Below are 19312 nucleotides of genomic sequence, written 5' to 3'. Positions count from 1 at the left end.
ATAGAGAAGGTTGAAAAGGAGACGGGCAGAGGGGGAGGTGCTGTGCCTCACAACCATTTAAAGGGTGTTCTCTTACCTTTTGATTAATGCTTTAAGCCTCTTACTTAATCTCAGTGGGCCACAAGTTCTCATAGATTTTTTATTGCGACCATCCGAGCAATATATGGTGAAAGTGCAAAGGTCCAGCATTGAACTTAAAGCAAGTGGATAATGGAAAACTAGCTCAGCACATGTCACATACTGGAAGTTATAGGGATAGTTAGACCAAAAATGTACATTATTGTTCAAAATTCATAAATTTTTTAAAAGAAAATAATTCTTATTTATCAAGGATGTATTAAATTGATCTAACGTGACAGTAAAGACATTTAGCATGTTTAAAAAAAAATAGTAAAAGAACAAAACTGTTTTCAACATTGACAATAACAAATGTTTCTTGATCAGCAAATCGGCATATAGGCTTGGTGGTCAAAAGAACATGGAAAATCAACCTCAAACTTTTGAATGTTAGTGCAAATTCTGAAAACTCACCCTCATGTCATTCTTTATGATTTGATTTATTCTATGAAATGCAAAAAGAGACATATTAAAGATTTCATGCAGTTTTTTTATACAGTGAAACATTTAGTGACCAATGGCCGTCAAAAGCTATAAAGTTTAGTGTTAATTTTACGCTTCCTGAATCCTGGTCTCTGTGTGCTTTCATAAGAGCAGCATGAACATTAAAGGGGGGGTGAAATGCTGTTTCATGCATACTGATCTTTTTGCACTGTTAAAGACTTGGATTCCCATGCTAAACATGGACACAGTTTCAAAAGCTAAGGTGGACGTTTGATGGGAGTATTTCTTTGCCAAAATTAGTACTTCCTGTTAGTCATAAGTTTCGGAAAGTTTTTCGGAAACAGGGCGGAATTTCCTTGTATGGGCCGTACGGACAATTCTACCGGAAGAGCGCGCGAGAGAGAGAGAGAGAGAGCGCGTGAAAGCAATAGGCTACGCCCATCAAATCGCTGGCTCGTAGCCAAATAACCCCGCGTTAAGGCAAAAACCCCGCGGATCAGCAACTGAGTTGCGCAAATATTTATGTCTGTTCCCTGCATTTCGGTGCCGATTGTTTTATAAACAAGGCCCAGTTCGACGCCGGATTTTCAAATCGCCTAATACTGAAGGATGGAGCGGTCCCAACGATAAAGGTCCCAACGTTGGAACCGCAGGCAGTGAGTAAGACTGCTTCAAATGTCTGTTTTTGCCTATGCCCATCAAGTAGCCCAAACATGATCACGTATTGATCAATGGAGCATGCGATGTATAGTGTGTACATTTGTTTAGCTGGCCACTATATGTGTATGTTTGTGTATTGTAAAAGCACTCCAAACAACAATACACAAAGAGTGGGGAAATATGTTGAACTAAATAAGCGCGCTTCTTCATTCAAATGCGCTACTATTCCATGTCTTTCTATGTAAACACTAGCCTGACGCGCAAAACCAGTCCGCTTACTACAAATCATGTCTACACAAACCACGCGTAAACACACACACACACACACACGATATAATTAAAGTATAAATGTGTAAATAACACAAGCCGCTAAGCATATTATATAGTTAGTGTAACTTATACCACATAGAGATGTCCTGCTCTAGTCGTTTTTGCTGCTGCTCCTGTTCAACTTCAGCCTCTGGGTCTGATTCCGGATCATAGATGTATGGCTGTATCTGATTAAAAGCCATTTTTTATGTTGAATAAAGTTTTTTCCCGCTTTTAGGGATGACGCAGCTTTCAGACGCACTCAACACAGTAACAGCGGCGCGCGCTCGACATTCTTTAGCTCCGCCCACACGATACGCCCCCAGCCGCACGGCTTTTTTCGGAAAGACTCGGAACAGCGCATCTTCCTTTTATAATTATAATAAAAATAAAGACTTTTCGGAGATATGCAGGATGCAATGCTACTCTATAGGTACTCAAGATTGACATGAGACTGACTGAAACTGAGTGCCCCCCCCCCCCCCCCCCCCCTTTAATAACTCTGTTGAAAATCCGTTTCCTAAATTAGTTTTCCCAGTCCAAAAAATACCAGCTTTTTAAATATCCCATTATGCTATATTACACTCTAAAAAATGCTGGATAACCCAAGTTGGGTTGAAAATGGACTAACCCAGCAATTGGGTTGTTTTAACCCAGCGGTTGGGTCAAATGTTTGCTTAAAACAACCCAATTGCTGGGTTAAAATAACCCAATCGCTGGGTTAAAACAACCCTAAAAAAACTGAGGTGCATTATGTTCAGATCAGTGAGGCCTCAATCAGTTCAGTCATGACCACTCTCAGAGTAGTTTGAAACACACTATTTTATTAATGAGAAATACTGATGTGAATGGGTTTGGTTTTGGTGGACTAGATCTGCTACACTGCTGCTGCAGGCAAGTACACAGACTCGCTCTGCTAGACCACAATAAAACAGAAAGAAAACTTGCTGCTGCTACAGAGCAAGTACGAAGACGGCTGCTGCAAATAAGAGACCCTATAGCAGATCTAGACAGGTGGTGCTGGGGCGGAGGAGGGTTAAGTCTAGCGTGCAGTCTAATGCTGTCATGATACCAACCAGAGGCACTCCTCCCTAGTCCATTGCCATATCAACATGGACTGCGTCCGAAAACCTAGGCAGCTGACTTGTTGCCTCACTGCCTTATCAGACAATGACTTGTAAGGCACTGTTTGTGCATGAAATACACAAAAACGTAATTACTACATTAGTAATTTCCTCGCTAGAAATAACATCAGAAGTGGAAAATGTTGGTAAAAAATGTACATTTAGTCACTAACTGACCAGCAAACGCAACTTTTTGGACGCCATTTTTTTTTTTGGCTCAACTCAACTGTCACAAAATGGAAAGCACAGGATTGTGAGATATCAAAGGCAGCGAAGGATACGTTTTATGCTGCCTTCAAAAAATCAATCAGATGAAGGTATCTCAGGAGACAGGAAGTGAAGCTAACATTAGATTTGGGTGTGCCTTGATGCCTTCCTACCTTGAAATGTGTCCTCCGAAGGGCAGTATTTTCCAGATTTCGGATCCAGCCATGGACTACATTTTCCCAGACCTCATCATCCCTGATTGCTGTCCTGTGTATCATTAACAGGGTTCCCGCGGGGTCTTAAAATGTCTAAAATTAAAATTTTTTAAATTTAAGGCCTTAAAACGTCTTAAAAACGGCCAGATTTTCACCCGAGGTCTTAAATTTAATTTAGTTAGGTCTTAAAAAAAGTGTTATCCTCGTTCATTTCCAGAAATGCTGGCTGTAGAAAGTTATTAACGTTACACTCACTGTAGCAAAAAAAGTATCGAATCGCGTAAGCGGAGCTCTAGAGTCTTTGCTGCGGCGCCCTCAGAGCGTGAGTTCGGTGTCTTGTAGTTCTTTCTGGGGGTGTTAGTACACGTACTCGGTGATAAAACTACAAATCCCGTGATAAATGCAAATACCTGCCCGCAAAATACGTCTACATTTAATAACGTTGTATTTTTCTGGACAGAATGAGGCAGACATGCATTGTTTTATATTATTCTAAACAGTGATAAAGTCTGCACTCAATCAGCACTGCATACCTTATTATTATGACAACAGTGAAGGCTTGAAGAACTCAAATACACCATAGCTTGATGCAGTCGTGTTTATTGTCTTCGTTTCATCAGTCAAAGCGTTTCTATCTTCAGTTTATCCGACATCGCTAGCTTCACATTAGGGCTAAAGGCCTGTTCACACCGGGACGATTTTCGCACGCGTTTATCGCCGACGTTTAACGCCTCAGGACTAAACAATGGGCGCCAATGTGAGTGTTCACACCGACGCGCAAAACGCCAGGCGTAAAAGCGTCATTTTTAAAAAAACGCCTCGGGTTCGTTTTTTTATTTTGACGCGGCGCGTAAAAAACTGTCCGACCAATGAGATCAGCGCTTTTGTTCACGTGCCTGGAGCTGCTGAAGTGACAGTAAAACACGACTTGGTGGCGCTCAAGCACAAAACGGTCTTGCCGAGCACACATTGATACGACGAAGAAGTAGTAAGTAGACAAAGAAGAAGATGAACTGCTAATGCTGCTTGCCAGTTAGCAAAAAGTGTGTGAATGGTTTTGTCCATATACATAATATGTCTGTGGTTTTGGCAAGCACGTAAATACTGTCTCTCTTCTCCTTCTGTGTGACAAGCGAGTGTCAGAGGCTTAAAGTGCCGCAGCACCATCTTGTGTACCGGGAGCGCATCGACTGAATGTGCACGTTCACTCGGCGCAGCGCCAGTGAAAATCGCTTGGGTGTGAACACTCAAGACGCGCCGAAAAATGGCACGAAAAACGCTGGCGATAAGCGTGCGCGATTTTCGTCCCGGTGTGTACAGGCCTTAAGGATTACTTCTCTGAGGTTAATGTTGAGTTTCTGCTCGAGGGCGCCCTCTGGCTTCCAGTATGAATGAAAGTTTGGGTAACAAATATGAAAAATAATACTTCTCTCTAAATAAATTTATATGACAACCCATATGTTTTTCTCCAATGTACAGTTTTTCCCCCACAGTGGATGCATAAGAGGCTCATATTTCATATAACATACATAGACTTTAAGACATTTATATCACAGATAAAAAGCACAGAATTTCTTTATTTTTTAATTTTATTTTTTACAATAAATCTTTAGACCTTTCTAATGATTTTTAGTCATAGGCTGTCTGCATATTAACAGGTAACCCAGCAGGTTTTTTTTGTAAAAAAAAGTTTTCTGTAAAATATAAATGTTATTTTATTAGTATTATTATTATATTGTTATATTTATTCTTAAATACTCTATTTTTAATTTTTTAATAATTAAAATGTTATTGTAATAGTAATATTTCTAATTTTGTTAAATATTTGTATTTATTGAATATAATCATTATTATTAGTCTCATTAATATATAAACATTAATATATAAAATGTTATATGCATACACTTTTCATTTGTTAAAAAAAAAAAAAAAATTTGCATTTTAACCAGAATAATCGCAATTAGATATCTCCCCCAAATCGTGCATCCCTAGTTTATCCTATCTCCATAGAGCATCCCCTGTTCAATCTCTATTACCGGTAGGCTATTAATATGCTGTTTTGTAATCTATTCTATTTGAGGGCAAGTTTGTTTTAGCCTATTTTCATTTTGGGCCTAAGGTTTTGGGCATTTGGCACGTTGTTGGCTGTGGAGGGTTACTAATGTCATTGCTTTTTTTTATTATTTCTTTGATTTAAATAATTTTGGTAATGCGTCGTATAGGTCTTAAATTTCAATCTTTATGGTCTTAAAATGTTTTAAAAAGGTCTTAAATTTGACTTTCTGAAACCTGCAAGAACCCTGATTAACCTTGTTAAAGGGATAGTTCACCCAAAAAATGAAAATGATCCCATAATTTACTCAAGCCATCCTAGGTGTATATGACATTTGAAGAAAGTGTAACGCTTCTTGCAGTTCAAAACACTTACACTATATCTGACGTCATTGTCGCGCCAGTTACGCTTTTTCCATAAGTTGAATACGGAGTAGGAAATGGGTAATAGGAAATGTTTTAATATAACTCCGATTGTATTCGTCATGTATACTTAGGATGGATTGAGGTTGAGTAAATCATGATTTTCATTTTTGGGTGAACGATCCCTTTAACTCTGCTTATTCAGTCATTCATTGTTAAGTTTTGTATGTGTTACACTACATTTCTGAGCGCTACTTCTGGTTTCCATGCCATGGTCTTGATCTTCTACCTGTCTCCTTGTATCCGCCTGTTTGCGTTTGCAGTGCCTTGGACTGTTGTTAATATCTGGATGGTTTGCTCTGTGGTTTTGACTTTAAGCCTGTTATATGGATTATGATCTTGGATTACCCTAATAAACTTCTGCGTTTGGATCTTCAACACGTGTTTCAGAGCAGTGCGTAACAAATGCTACCTGGTCAAACCGGGATATAAAAGTCAAGCCTAGATAGAAATATGTGGCCGATTGGCTGCTGAGACAGTTTCATGACTAAACTAGGCATTTCCAAAAAATAAATGCAAAACCTGTCCTAATTGAAAGAAAACAAGCTGATTAAGAGATTGAATCCAATATTTGACAATAACATGGCACATAAAAATAATCATTAATCAGTTATTTTTGACTGGGAACACCACAAATGTTAGAAGGTAGAAGAAAAAAAATGTCAAAATATTTTTGGGAAGCTGTTATACCCTGTGCAAGGAAAATTCAGTAAAGTTTTAGTCAATGTGTTTTAAATGACTAGCATTTTCTGTAAACAGAAAATCCTCACCTGATCAAAATGACCGGATCACTACCAGAGGGTTAAAAATGTGTTCCACAGAAAAAGGTCAGACAGGTCTGGAAAGACATGAGGTGGAGTAAATTATGACAGAGTGTTCATTTCTTTACTGATGAAAAGGGCATTTCAAGTATGATTGTCATTGATGGCGGCAGCAGCTTCTGACCGTAAATTTAAATTTAATGTATATTCTAATCGCTGTACTCACACAAAACACTTTTGGCAGATGTTGATGGCATTAAGATGATGGGTTGTGAAATAATGAAATGCATGTTTGTTGACTATAGCGTGGAGCTTGGAGGAGTTTTTCATCGCCAGTGTCTGACATGCAACCTGTTTGAGTGGTGCAGCTTCTTCAAAGCAGACTTCAGCCACAATCAGACATACTTTACCCTCTATTGCTTGGGTAAGGTCACTGCCTCTCATTTATGAATGCAAACACACATTCAGGATGATGAATAAAGATGCACATGTCTCATCTCTGTCATACTTTTACAGGCCCCGGTGTCCCAAAGGTGACCATTCACAGCACAAGTGATCCTTCCAGTGAGTAGAATCAATATGTTTTTCATTACGAGCTGTTATTTAGGTAGCCATGCGTGGCTTTAGGAAAGAACGGAAAATGGAAAAGTGGCTTTCTGTCAAAAAAGTAGAATTTTTTTTTCTATAAATGCACCCTATTCGCTCTAGTACATCTAAGGCAAGTATTACTATTATTACTGTTCATACTTAGGATTAGGAATTCAAACAAACCCATAATCCTAATACATTTATCTGTGTAATTTCATCTAGGATGTTTGTACTATGAAGATGAATGATACATTTACTTTGACTTCTTAGCTTGTCTAACCTCAGACCAGGATTTTCATCTGATGAATGATAAAAACGATAAAAACCCCACATACATTATCATCCAAAAGTTTAGAGCCCGTAAGATTTGGTTGCGTAAAATTGATCAAAAGTGACAGTAAAGACATTTTGAATGTTGCAAAAGATTGCCATTTCAAATATGCATAAACTTTCTATTCTTTCTATAAAAATGTATTGCAGTTTCCATTAAAATATTAAGCAGCACAACTGTTTTCAACATTGATAATAATAAAAAAATAAATTAGTTTTGGGCAATACATACAAAGCTGTGTTTCAAGATAAACACATCAGTAACAATCACACAGTCATGTCCTTCACACAAGATTTCAACAGTTTTGTAGCCAAAGGGACAAAATAATTCCTAAACACTGTAAAAGTTTTTTAAGTTAAGAAATGTAAAGTTTATTATATTAGTTATTATTATTAGTTTATTTTGTATGCATACATTTGAATTGCTCTTAACTTGAAATATTTGTGTAAGCTAATTCATGCATTTAACTTTAAAATTGTCACGTAATCTCTACTTAAATATTTTAGCAGTGGAAACTTGACTAGCTTTAACTAGCTAATTCAATAAATGCCACCTTGCTAATTGATGCTTTGATAGCATTAGCATTGCATAGCACTCGCTGAATGAGTACAGCAATATTAAACATTTAACATATATCTGTTCTCAAACTAAGCTCATGCTTACTCGTCACTCGTCATCATGATGGTAACCCTACAAAAAAACCAACATAACAGAAACTCTTCCAAACTAGCATAATAAAACATTAAACACTACTAAATCTCCCAATTAACATTAATCGTGCACCAAAAACCCATAATATAACACTTAATTGTAGTATTTACTCTTCCTTTTGAGTGCCATGGCAAAGCATGCTGGGAAACAGAAATCCCAGCCCAGTTTCAGAGAAATTTAAGTTTGTCTAAGTTTCCACCGAAATTACCCGGAACAATTTGTACCAGGAACTTTTTTCCCCCCAGACCTGCTACTGTCTGCGTTTCCACTGCGGTCTAAAGTACCGTGAAGATTAGGCAAATTAGTCCAGAGACGTGGGACTGTGCGCGACTGTTCCTCCCAGTCAGCGATGGACAGTAATCACTTTTGTGCGACACTGTCTGCAACAATAACAAGTTTGGAGGAGATGCTAGCAGCGCTGCTTTTGCTAGTTATGTATTGGTTTACTAAAGAGGTAATTAACAAAACAGCGGAAAAGAGACGAGCACTGATACTAAAGCGTATTCTGAAAGCTAGATTTAAAATAAGACAACGTATGTTATTATACTAGATTGCTGAGACAACGCGCGCCATCGGACAAAAAGAGCAAGACTGATATTTACTGAACGCAGAATGAACACCGCAAGACTTTTAAAAATGCCGGTTGAAATAAAATGCTGCGTGAGTTCAACCGATCAGCACGTTCAGCGCCCAAGTCCCACCCTCGAAAGTTCCCGAACTTTGAAAAAGTACTACCTCGCGAGCAGGGCCGTTTGAAGGGGGAAATATTTACCCGGAACTTCATTTAGACCCTGGTTCCTGCGGTCGAAACACACAGAGTACCAGCCCAAAGTTCCTAGTTCAAGTTCCTGCGGTGGAAACGCGGCTTAAATTAAAAGAAACAAGTTCATAAAACTCGAAACAATCAAATAGTTCAGATTACTTCAAATGTGTCAGTTCTGGGAACTCAAAAGAACAAAAAAAGTTCTAAATACTCATAAAAGATATTTTGATTGAACTGATTTGTTTAATTTGAGTTGGCGCTACTCAAACCAATTAATTATGAGCGTTTGGGTTTACGGTTGCAAAACATGTGGGAAACCATTGACCATATGGTAGTACAAATTCTGGATAGAGCGTACAGAGTCATTTTCCTTGCCTGTTTAAAAACAATTTTGTTAAATATAGACTAAAGTAGGGGGGTAAAACCCCCACACCAACAAACTTCATTGCTGTGTGCACCAGACGGTTCAGCTGAGATCTGAGGGTAACTGTCAGATTACCAAACCAAGTAGATATACGATACTGAAGATGGATTGAATAAAAGCATAAGACCACAGCATCACCCTCTTGGCAACTCCAAAAAGCCTAAGCCTCTGGAGCAAGTGCATTTTTTGTTGCGCCTTATGACACAGGTTATCGACATGCATGTCCAACAATAGATTAATATCAATAAATAAACAGAAATACTTATAAGAAGATGAAGATCTAATGGGCTCATTGTCGATCATGATAGGTGAGTGGTTGCCCACTAAATTAAATTATTTCTGGAGGATCATGAAGACTGGAGTAATGGCTGCTGAAAATTCAGCTTTGCCATCACAGGAATAAAATCCATTTCAAAATATATTAATATAGAAAACAGTCTAGAATACCTTGGTGACCACATATAAACATCACGCAACCACTCACATTTGCTTTAGAAAATGATTCTGTCAAGGAAATAGATTTATTAATAAAGCACCCTAGTGAGGAGTTTGTTGTAGTGAGAGAGTTCACTAAAAGTGCATGGTAGCTTCTTGAATTTTATTATCTGGCTTCATCATCACAGATTTAACATTTAAATACTCCATGGTGGTGGACCGTTTTGGTTTTATGGCAAAAATATATTAAGTCTGCTGCATTTACAGGTTACATGGTGGTGGAAGACAACAGCCTCCTCGCAATGTCTCTTGAAACCAAGAGGCTCTCTGAGACTGTTTTCCAGACGCTTTCCTCCGACAACAGCGGTAAACTGATTACATTCCTCTTTTCAGCATGAATTGATCTCAACCTTTTACAAAGCCAACTAGATTTAAGAATCAATCAGGTAATTGTTCTGGTTTTGCTAATTGGATCCTCACAGCGGTACCTGCCTTTAGGGGAAGCCCACCGTGGCTTGTTTGCCTGTGTGTTTTTCCTTGCATGATGGGGTTTGCACGTGTACACATCTGTGTATATAAATTGCACATGCTTTGTACATCAGGTCCCCCAACTGTGTCTGTTTGTGCATGTATGTGTGTGTTACTGAGAGTCTGTTAAAACCAACAGGCTCATGGGAGCTCATTTGCCAGTGGTTAGAATATTGATGAGCCAGTACCAAGATTTCCTTGCAGTGTGGTACAGTAGAAACGGCCGTTTGTTCTGTTTTAACTGCCTTTGTGAATAATTGCAGACCTAGATCTGAAGATATCCCTGCCCCCTGGATACGAGGGAAACCTGCACCCTCTTCTTATTATCATGTAAGGGTCTCCTCGCACTTCACCAGCGCCTGTATGATACTGTTAGTAAGGCTGCTTTAGTTTGTATGGAAGCCCATTTCTGATTTAGAGTCAAAGTAAGACAGGTAATTTTGAGATAAAATGTAAAATAAAAAAAGTTGCATCATGAGACGAAAGGTCACACTACCATTCAAAAGTTTGCAGTTGGTAAGATTTTTCATGTTTTTGGAAAGTAGTCCCTTGTGCTCACCAGAGCTGCATTTATTTGATCTAAAATAAGTTTACAGTAAAAAAAAAACAATTACAGTAAAAAGCAGCTATAGTGTGAAATATTATTACAATTTGAAATGGCTGATTTATATTTGAAAATATTTTCAAAATGCAAGTGTAATTTTCAGCAGCATTACTCCAGTCTTCAATGTCACATGATTCTTCAGAAATCATTCTAATATAATGATTTGGTGCTCAAGAAACATTTCTTCTTCTTATTATTATCAATGATGAAAACAGTTGTGCTGCTTAGTATTTTTGTGGAAACGTTGATCTTTTTTTTATTCTTTGATGAAATCTGATTTATAAATGTTTTTACTGTCACTTCGATTTAATGTCTCCTTGCTGAACAAAAGTAGAATTTTCTTTTAAAAAACAATTTTAAATTAATTAATTACATTTTTGAGCTAAAAGGTAAAAAATAAAATAAAATAAATGTGTGACTACAAGACATTACAGTACAAACATTTTATTATGAGAAGTTATGTCGTAGGAAACCTTTTTTCCTTTGTTTGTTAATTCTGAGTTACAAACATCTAGCTAAGTTTTGCTGGCATCCAGGCTAACGAACATCCATAGTAATGACATTAATTTATGTTTTTTCAAAAAGCATAATAATCATATAATCTCCTCTTAATGAAAAATGTTTACATACTGAATTGTAATCGGTCTTGTCTTCCTGGCATATATATTAAACTTAATACTGCATCCCACAATGCAATGCACTCCATTTGTGTGATGGATGAACCAGAAATAATGTATGCTGTTTTTTTTTATTTGTTTTATAATATTACTTAAAACATCTCTTTCTTGACTAATTATTAGTGCTGTCAAATCGATTAATCGCTATTAATCACATCCAAAATAAAAGTTTGTTTACATAAGATATGTGTTATTATGTATATTTGAATGCACACACATGCATTTATATATTTAAGAAATATTTGCATGTATATACTGTATATATATTTATATAATTCATATTATATATAAATATTTTATATATAAATATAACCAATTTTTCTTAAATGCATACATAATAATTATACTCAGTACACACACATATTATGTAAACACAAACTTTTATTTTTGATGCGATTAATCGCAATTCATTGTATTTGACAGCACTACTATTTACATGATTTAAACTTTCAAATTTTACACAAAATTTGGAAAAAGGGCAAAAAGTTTTATATTAAAAAAATGTAACTGCTACTTGCTGAATTATTGCGACGTTAGCAGGTAATGTGACAAGAATGTAGCATTCTACTGCTTATAATATTCATGCTGAGCTGATGCTTACTGCTTTACTTACTGTTTTTTAAACAGTAGGCAGCGTACTGTAGCATAAGTAATAATAAGCCAGTGTTGCATGCATTCAGAAAACAAGTTGCGTGCTGAGTGTCTTGACAGTGACAAAGCAGCTCTGATTTTCAGCAGGAAACTTAAGCCTACCTACCATAGAACTTCTTTTGCTGCATTGCAAGCAGCTATATCTCCTTGTGGAAATGCAAATCTAGTTAAGACTCTCTTCTCCCTTGCCGTAGTTGGTTAGGCTACATGATTTATGAATGCTGCGTTATTAATAAGCAATATGCACATGCTCGATTGAGATGCAAGAAGTGTGTTCAGCAAGTGTGAACACATTTAGAGAATGAAGATCAGAGAGCTAATGTCTTTTTAATCTACAATGTGACATTGTGTCAACACCTCTATCCATCCTTTGTTATCTGCACCTCTAGTGACAGTATTCCTGGCAGGCAGTCGGTAACAGAGGAGTTTGCCTTGGGCTGGCCGGAGGTTTTGTCCAGCCTGCATGGAGTGGCGCTGGCCTGGATCGACAGCACAAGTCGGGCCTCACAGGGACAGAAAAGCAGCATCCTGGACCCTCGTAAGCTGGATTCCCTCCGCATTAAAGACAAGCTTGGAGTCGTGGAGTGAGTTGTTCTCTCTTTTCAGTTATTAAGAATAATACCTCTAATAGAAAAGTCATTTTGAACACAACGCCACCAAATATCTGATTAGGAAATGCTTTATGTTCTAAAACACATGCTGAGTTTTCTTTCGTATTTTGTTGAAAGCCTGCTTGGCTAATTTAATTGAACCTACTTCTTGCTCAAGGCAAAAAAGCAATGTTTATGTCTCAGCAGAGTTAATACATGGCTGCTTTTAAAAGACCAGCCATTTATCATAACTGCTAAATGCCACCTAAAATTTGCATGTTTCATTGCAGATGGTTAATGCAGCTGCCGTACATTGATGGGAGAAGAATTGCTGTTTATGGAAAGGTAAAATATGTTCTGAAAATGTAGTGCAAGCTCTAAAATCTGATTGGATGAGTGTTTGAATAAATAGCAGATGTTTGCATGTTGGCAACTGTAAACAGCCTACAGTTGGGCTAATGAGCTATATTATATACACCGATCAGGCATAACATTATGATCACCTTCCTAATATTGTGTTGGTCTCCCTTTTGCTGCCCTGACCCGTTAAGGCATGGACTCCACTAGACCCCTGAAGGTGTGCTGTGGTGTCTGGCACCAAGATGTTGGCAGCAGATCCTTTAAGTCCTGTAAGTTGCGAGGTGGGGCCTTCATGGATAGGACTTGTTTGTTCAGCACATCCCACAGATGCTCGATTGGATTGAGATCTGGGGAATTTGGAGGCCAAGTCAACACCTCAAACTCGTAGTTGTGCTCCTCAAACCATTCCTCAACCATTTTTGCTTTGTGGCAGGTCACATTATCCAACTGAAAGAGGCCACAGCCACCAGGGAATACCGTTTCCATGAAAGGGTGTTCATGGTCTGCAACAATGTTTAGGTAGGTGGTACATGTCAAGGTAACATCCACATGGATGGCAGGACCCAAGGTTTCCCAGCCGAACATTGCCCAAAACATCACACTGCCTCCGCCGGCTTGCCTTCTTCCCATAGTGCATCCTGGTGCCATGTGTTCCCCAGGTAATCGACGCACACACACCCGGCCATTCATGTGACGTAAAAGAAAACGTGATTCATCAGGCCAGGCCACCTTCTTCCATTGCTCCGTGGTCCAGTTCTGATGTTCACGTGCCCTCTGTTGGCTCTTTCGGCGGTGGACAGGGGGTCAGCATGGGCACCCTGACTGGTCTGCGGCTATGCAGCGCCATACGCAACAAACTGCGAAGCACTGTGGATTCCGACACCTTTCAATCAGAACTAGCATTAACTTCTTGAGTAATTTGAGCTACAGTAGCTTGTCTGTTTGATCGGACCACACAGGCCAGCCTTCGCTCCCCGCGTTCATCAATGAGCCATGACCCTGTCACTGGTTCACCACTGTTCCTTCCTTGGACCACTTTTGATAGACACTGACCACTGCAGACCGGGGACACCCCAGAAGATCTGCAGTTTTGTAGATGCTCTGACCCAGTCATCCAGCCATCATAATTTGGCCCTTGTCAAACTCGCCTTGTTACTCACTTCACCTGTCAGTGGTCATAATATTATGCCTGATCGGTGTATATATAGCACTTTAGCACTGTATTAAGAACACTCAGAACACCTTAGCAACTGCATAGAAATGCCCTGGCAAACACCCCTGACATTCTAGTACTGTCAGCTCCACCCATATTTTCTTTAGAATAGAAAATGTAGTTGTGATTACTATTATAAATCTGAACATTGGTGTTTAAAAACCACCTAAACTTTACAGAATTACAGTGATTTTTTTACAGTGGTTAAGGGGGCTTCTGTGTTTCTGTATTTGCATCACTCCAAATAGCACCACTTAATAAAAAGTGGTCAGTTTGATCTTAAGTACCGCCTCTCGTGGCCTATTACTTTAATACACATCTTCTTAGCAAATGAATCCCTTTGTAGACTTGCATCATATTCTCACTTAGGATATGTATTTTGAATTCAGTCTTCAGTTGCAGGGCTCTGTCATCAGCCTTCATTTGTCCTCACAGGGATTCGGTGGCTATTTAGGTTTGAAGATGTTGACGGCAACCGATCAGATGTTCAAATGTGCTGCTGTCATGGCTCCCATCACAGACTTCAAGCTCTATAGTGAGTTCCAGCTCCATACACTAGCAAAAAAAAAGAAGCAATTTGGAAGAACAGTATTTCTGGACTTTCTTTGAAGTTCCTTGGAGTACTTCAAAATACCATGGTATATTATATGGTAATCATTCAGTCCCATGGTATATATCAAAGTGTCCTGACTCCTGGTACTACTTTTTTGTAAGGGTATCCTTTAGACTAGAGAAATTGTTTAATCTGTAGTGTACTACAGTTTCATTTTCAGATTTACATTTGAAAATGGATTTAACTTTGTTTTTCAGGTGCTGCCTTTTCGGAGAGATATCTAGGCCTTCCAACTAAAGAAGAGCATTCATACATGGTGGGCTTTTTGCATCCATACATTTTTAATTCATTATCACGCATTATCTTATAGAAGCATACTTCCCCCCCTGAGTAAAATAAAAAAGGTTGGCTAATTGTGAGAATAAGTGTAAAAAAAACGTCACATTGTGACAATTTTCAGTTAAAAGAAACACAGACACAATTGTGCAATAAAGTTACAATTACAAGTATCAAAGTCACAATTGTGACAGTTACAGTTACAGGAAACAAATACACAAATGTAACATACAAAGTTACAATTATGAAAAACAAAGCCACAGTGGGAGATTAAAAGTCAAATTCTGGCAAAAGTTAGTTAAATATAGCTACATTGTTTCTCACAACTGTGACTTTATAATGTAACAATGTAACTTTTTGTCACAGTCACAATTGTGAGATTTAAGGTCACATTGTCAGTTAATTGAGAGCAAAAAATGTAATAATTGTGAGATTTAAAGTGACATTGTGACAAAGTTACAGTTACAAGAAACAAATTAACATTTGTGAGTTATAAAGCCACATTGTGGCTTATAATGTTACATTTAGTTAGACAGTTACAGTTAAGAGAAACAAAGTCGCAACTGTGAGATTTAAAATCACGTTTTGACACTTACAGTTACAAATAAAGTTACATTGTCACAAAGTTACAGTTATGAGAATCAAGAGATATGAAGTTACATTGTGACAAAGTTAAAGGGTACATAACACAGGTTATGTTAGTCTCGTGTTAATATTGAGTACCTATAGAGTAGCCTAGTATTGCATCCTTCATATCTCCAAAGAGTCTTTAGTTTTATCGTATTTATGAAAGACAGATACGCTGTACCGATTCTTTCTAAAAACAGCCGAACTCGTTCAGGCGTGCAGTGGGCGGAGCTAAACAGTCATGGAATAATACATCATGGCATTATCCCTGGATAACTTTGGATTCACTATACGTTCATGTTGTTTACATTATATGCACTTACGCGGCGATTGCCAACAAAACAGACATTTGACATTTTGAAATGTATTCGAATCCTGAAGGAGTATATTTGGCACAGAAATACAAATTTTTTACATTTTGGCCATGTTTAGCATGAGAATCCAACTCTTTAACAGTGTAAATAAGTCGGAATTAGGGCTGGGCAAAAAAATAGATTTTTCGATTAATCGTTTTTTAAAATGTGGTCGATTCAAAATCGATTTTTTCCCACATATTTATTTCGTGAAATTTTTACATAAAATTAACGTAAATCTAATTACCAGTCTTCTCCACTAGATGTCACCCTCTTATTGGCCTTGTGCGATGTTACAAAGGAGCGAGATGCGCGCCTGTCATTCATTCATTCAGTGCTTAAATGGCGCCTCACAAATGATAAATCAACAGTCAATAGAGTCAATAGACAGCGCAGGACCAATAATTCAAACCTTATAGCTTAGCCTATATTATAAACAGATTTCCTCAAATAAAAGTTAGTCCACATAAGTCAGCACGTTAAGGTATTGTTAATTACCATGGCAACTTCTTGTGTCCAGGAACGCGCTTCTCGTGTATGAAAAGTAACGAGCGGTGCAGAGGGAGGCTCGTACGCCGGGGGCTCCGTCTCATCCCCCGGCAGAGAGATGACCGAGTGGTGCGGCGCGCCCCGCAAAGATAGCACCCATTCCCGGTTACAGCCTCGATCCTCGAAAGGCCACATCAGGCACTACGATCGGCCCGAATTACAGACGGTTTCGCCGGCGCGTTTCGGAGATATAGCCGGTTAAAGTTTCAACTGGTCTCGTTCGATCCGCCCCGGTTCTCTGTATTTATGTTTTAGAATAAATTTATCAAAATATCCATAAAAACACAATTGTATAGTATTTAACATAATTGTATGCATTTGAAATATATAGATGGGTTCTGTTTTAATGTACCTAAGTGTACCTAAAATAAAAAGAGTTTAATATACAGGTTTGTGGCTCTTAATTTCTTTTAAATTAACCACTTGTAAACTTGTTCACTGTTCTTTTTTTATAAAATATAGTATTTGTATTAAATCTATATTCATTGAGTTGAATCAAGAATGGATATAGAATCGAAATCGAATCGGTTTGAGAGTTTGCGAATCGAAATCGAATCGAATCGGAACATCTGAATCGATACCCAGCCCTTGTCGGAATGCATGAATATTGTGGCATATAATGTTACATTGTGACAAAGTTGCAGTTACGAGCAACAAATGTACATTTGTGAGTTGTAAAGCCACATTGTGGCATATAATGTTACATTTTGACAGTTACGAGAAACAGTCACATTGTAACAGTTACATTGTAACAAAATTACGAGAATCAAGAGGTATAAAGTTACATTGTTTCTCATAACTTTAACTTGGTCACAGTCACATTAGTGAAACAGTCACGTGCCATACAAAGTTACAGTTACAAGAAACAATTGGCATGTAATGTCAGATTGTGACAGTTACAGTTAAGAGAAGCAAAGTCACATTTGTGAGACTTAGTCTCAGTTACAAGAAACAGTCACATTGTAACAAATTTACAGTTACGAGTCACATTTGTGAGATATAAAGTCACATTGTGACATACGTTACACTCACAATTGTGAAATGTTATCACATATATGTGACTGTTACAGTAAACATCAACATTTTTAGATTTAAAGTGACATTGTTAAAGTATATATATAAAGATATAAAGTTTAAGTTACAGTTATTTATATCCATAATTGGATACAAAGACACATTGGGGAAAAATAAAACTACTATTACCTTTTTATATAGTAATTGAGATACCAATATAAAATCTACCAACTAACGTCTGCCAATGTATTCACTGACCTAACAAAGTCACATTTCTGTTGTGTCTTTGCAGACTGCGTCTTTGTTGGACAACATCAGTAAGCTAAAAGATGAAAACTTCCTCCTCATACATGGGACTGCAGATGGTTAGCTTGCATAATAATGACATTTAAAATCAGATACATCATTTGTGGATTTTAAGTAATATTTCACTTGTTTGTGTGTTTAGAGCGGGTACATTTCCAACATAGCGCTGAGTTGTTGAGTCGTCTGGTGAAGATAGAGTCCAACTACACCCTTCAGCTGTACCCAGATGAAGGTCACACCTTAAGAGAAGAGCGGAGCAGTCAACACCTGCACCGCACCCTCCTTCAGTACCTCAACAACTGCCTCAAATACGACCCCTTCCTCACCACGGAGGAGGAAGAGGAGGAGGACGAGGAGGAAGAGTGATCTCGTCCACTGTGTCTGCTCTCGGTTCTCAAAGGTGCCCATTATGGTGACTAACTTCAGGTTGCGTTATTTCACCAAAGGAAAAGGGAGCAAAATGGAGATTTAAGAGGACCAAATCCACCAGCTATTTACTACAAACTCAACTTTGAGATTTTTTTGGTTCAGACTGCAACTGTAAATGTGTCTTGTTGAGTGTCCAGGAAGATGAAAAACAACTGCTCTGGTTCTTACAGTTTTCAAGTAAATCTCACACACAGTATAATGTCTAAGGAACCCATGTAATAAACATCTTTAGTCAGTTTATGTATAAAATAGGTAAAAGATGCTGCATAGGCATGTTGATCAGCCTTGATGTTGTAGCGCCACCTTGTGGTGAAAGAGAGGTCATGTTCAGTACAGCATGGACAGTGAAGATGGAAATACTAGTGGTCAACCGATACAGTGTGATTATTGTTTTATTAGTCCTTTTGTTAATTGAAAGCTGAAATCAATGCAATATTAGTATTAGATGAAAAGCATTACTTAAATGAAAAATAAAATTTGTCTTTGCAACTACTATAAGTTGTACTATAAAATTAAAACAACTAAAATACAAATAAATTAAAGCTAAATAGAAATATTTTAAAATTATGCATTTGTCATTTTTAAATATTTCTATTTAGCTTTAATTTATTAATTTAAGTAAACAAAATTGCTAAAACTTAAACTAAAATTAAATCTGAACATATAAAAATAAAAACAAATTCAAAATATTAATAAATACTGTAATAGTTTATTTAAATACAGTAATACTAAAATAACACTGAACCGATATGGTTTGTTTTATTAGTCAATGCTAGAAACAAGAGTGGACAATAATGCTCACACACAAACACACACGTACTACAATTAGGACCGCGAATGAGATTGCTGACATGAAATTAAATGCCTGTTTTACACAATATTTATTTAATATTCACAAGAAAATTGGAAGTAATTTCCAATTCATTGACACCAAACCGAGCATCTGTTAATCAGCCAA

At 37.6% G+C, this 19312-nt stretch overlaps 1 protein-coding gene across 1 annotated transcript in view; it reads left to right on the top strand.

The window, feature by feature from the left end:
• Positions 1-18291, top strand: part of LOC307117411 (inactive dipeptidyl peptidase 10) — a gene marked incomplete at both ends in the record, with an annotated part of 73950 nt that extends 55659 nt beyond the window's left edge. Inside the window, 10 exons of the mRNA XM_079802238.1 lie at positions 6618-6736; positions 6829-6876; positions 9832-9930; positions 10356-10422; positions 12414-12608; positions 12905-12959; positions 14623-14722; positions 14998-15056; positions 17912-17984; positions 18068-18291. Of these exons, the coding sequence (XP_079658364.1) occupies positions 6618-6736; positions 6829-6876; positions 9832-9930; positions 10356-10422; positions 12414-12608; positions 12905-12959; positions 14623-14722; positions 14998-15056; positions 17912-17984; positions 18068-18291 (1039 nt within the window). The remainder of the gene's footprint in view (positions 1-6617; positions 6737-6828; positions 6877-9831; positions 9931-10355; positions 10423-12413; positions 12609-12904; positions 12960-14622; positions 14723-14997; positions 15057-17911; positions 17985-18067) is intronic.
• Positions 18292-19312: the final 1021 nt, after the last annotated feature.

The sequence above is a fragment of the Gobio gobio genome (assembly GCF_949357685.1).
Source record: "Gobio gobio genome assembly, chromosome: 21".
NCBI classification, from domain to species: Eukaryota; Metazoa; Chordata; class Actinopteri; order Cypriniformes; family Gobionidae; genus Gobio; species Gobio gobio.
This window is presented reverse-complemented; position numbering and strand designations above follow the sequence as displayed.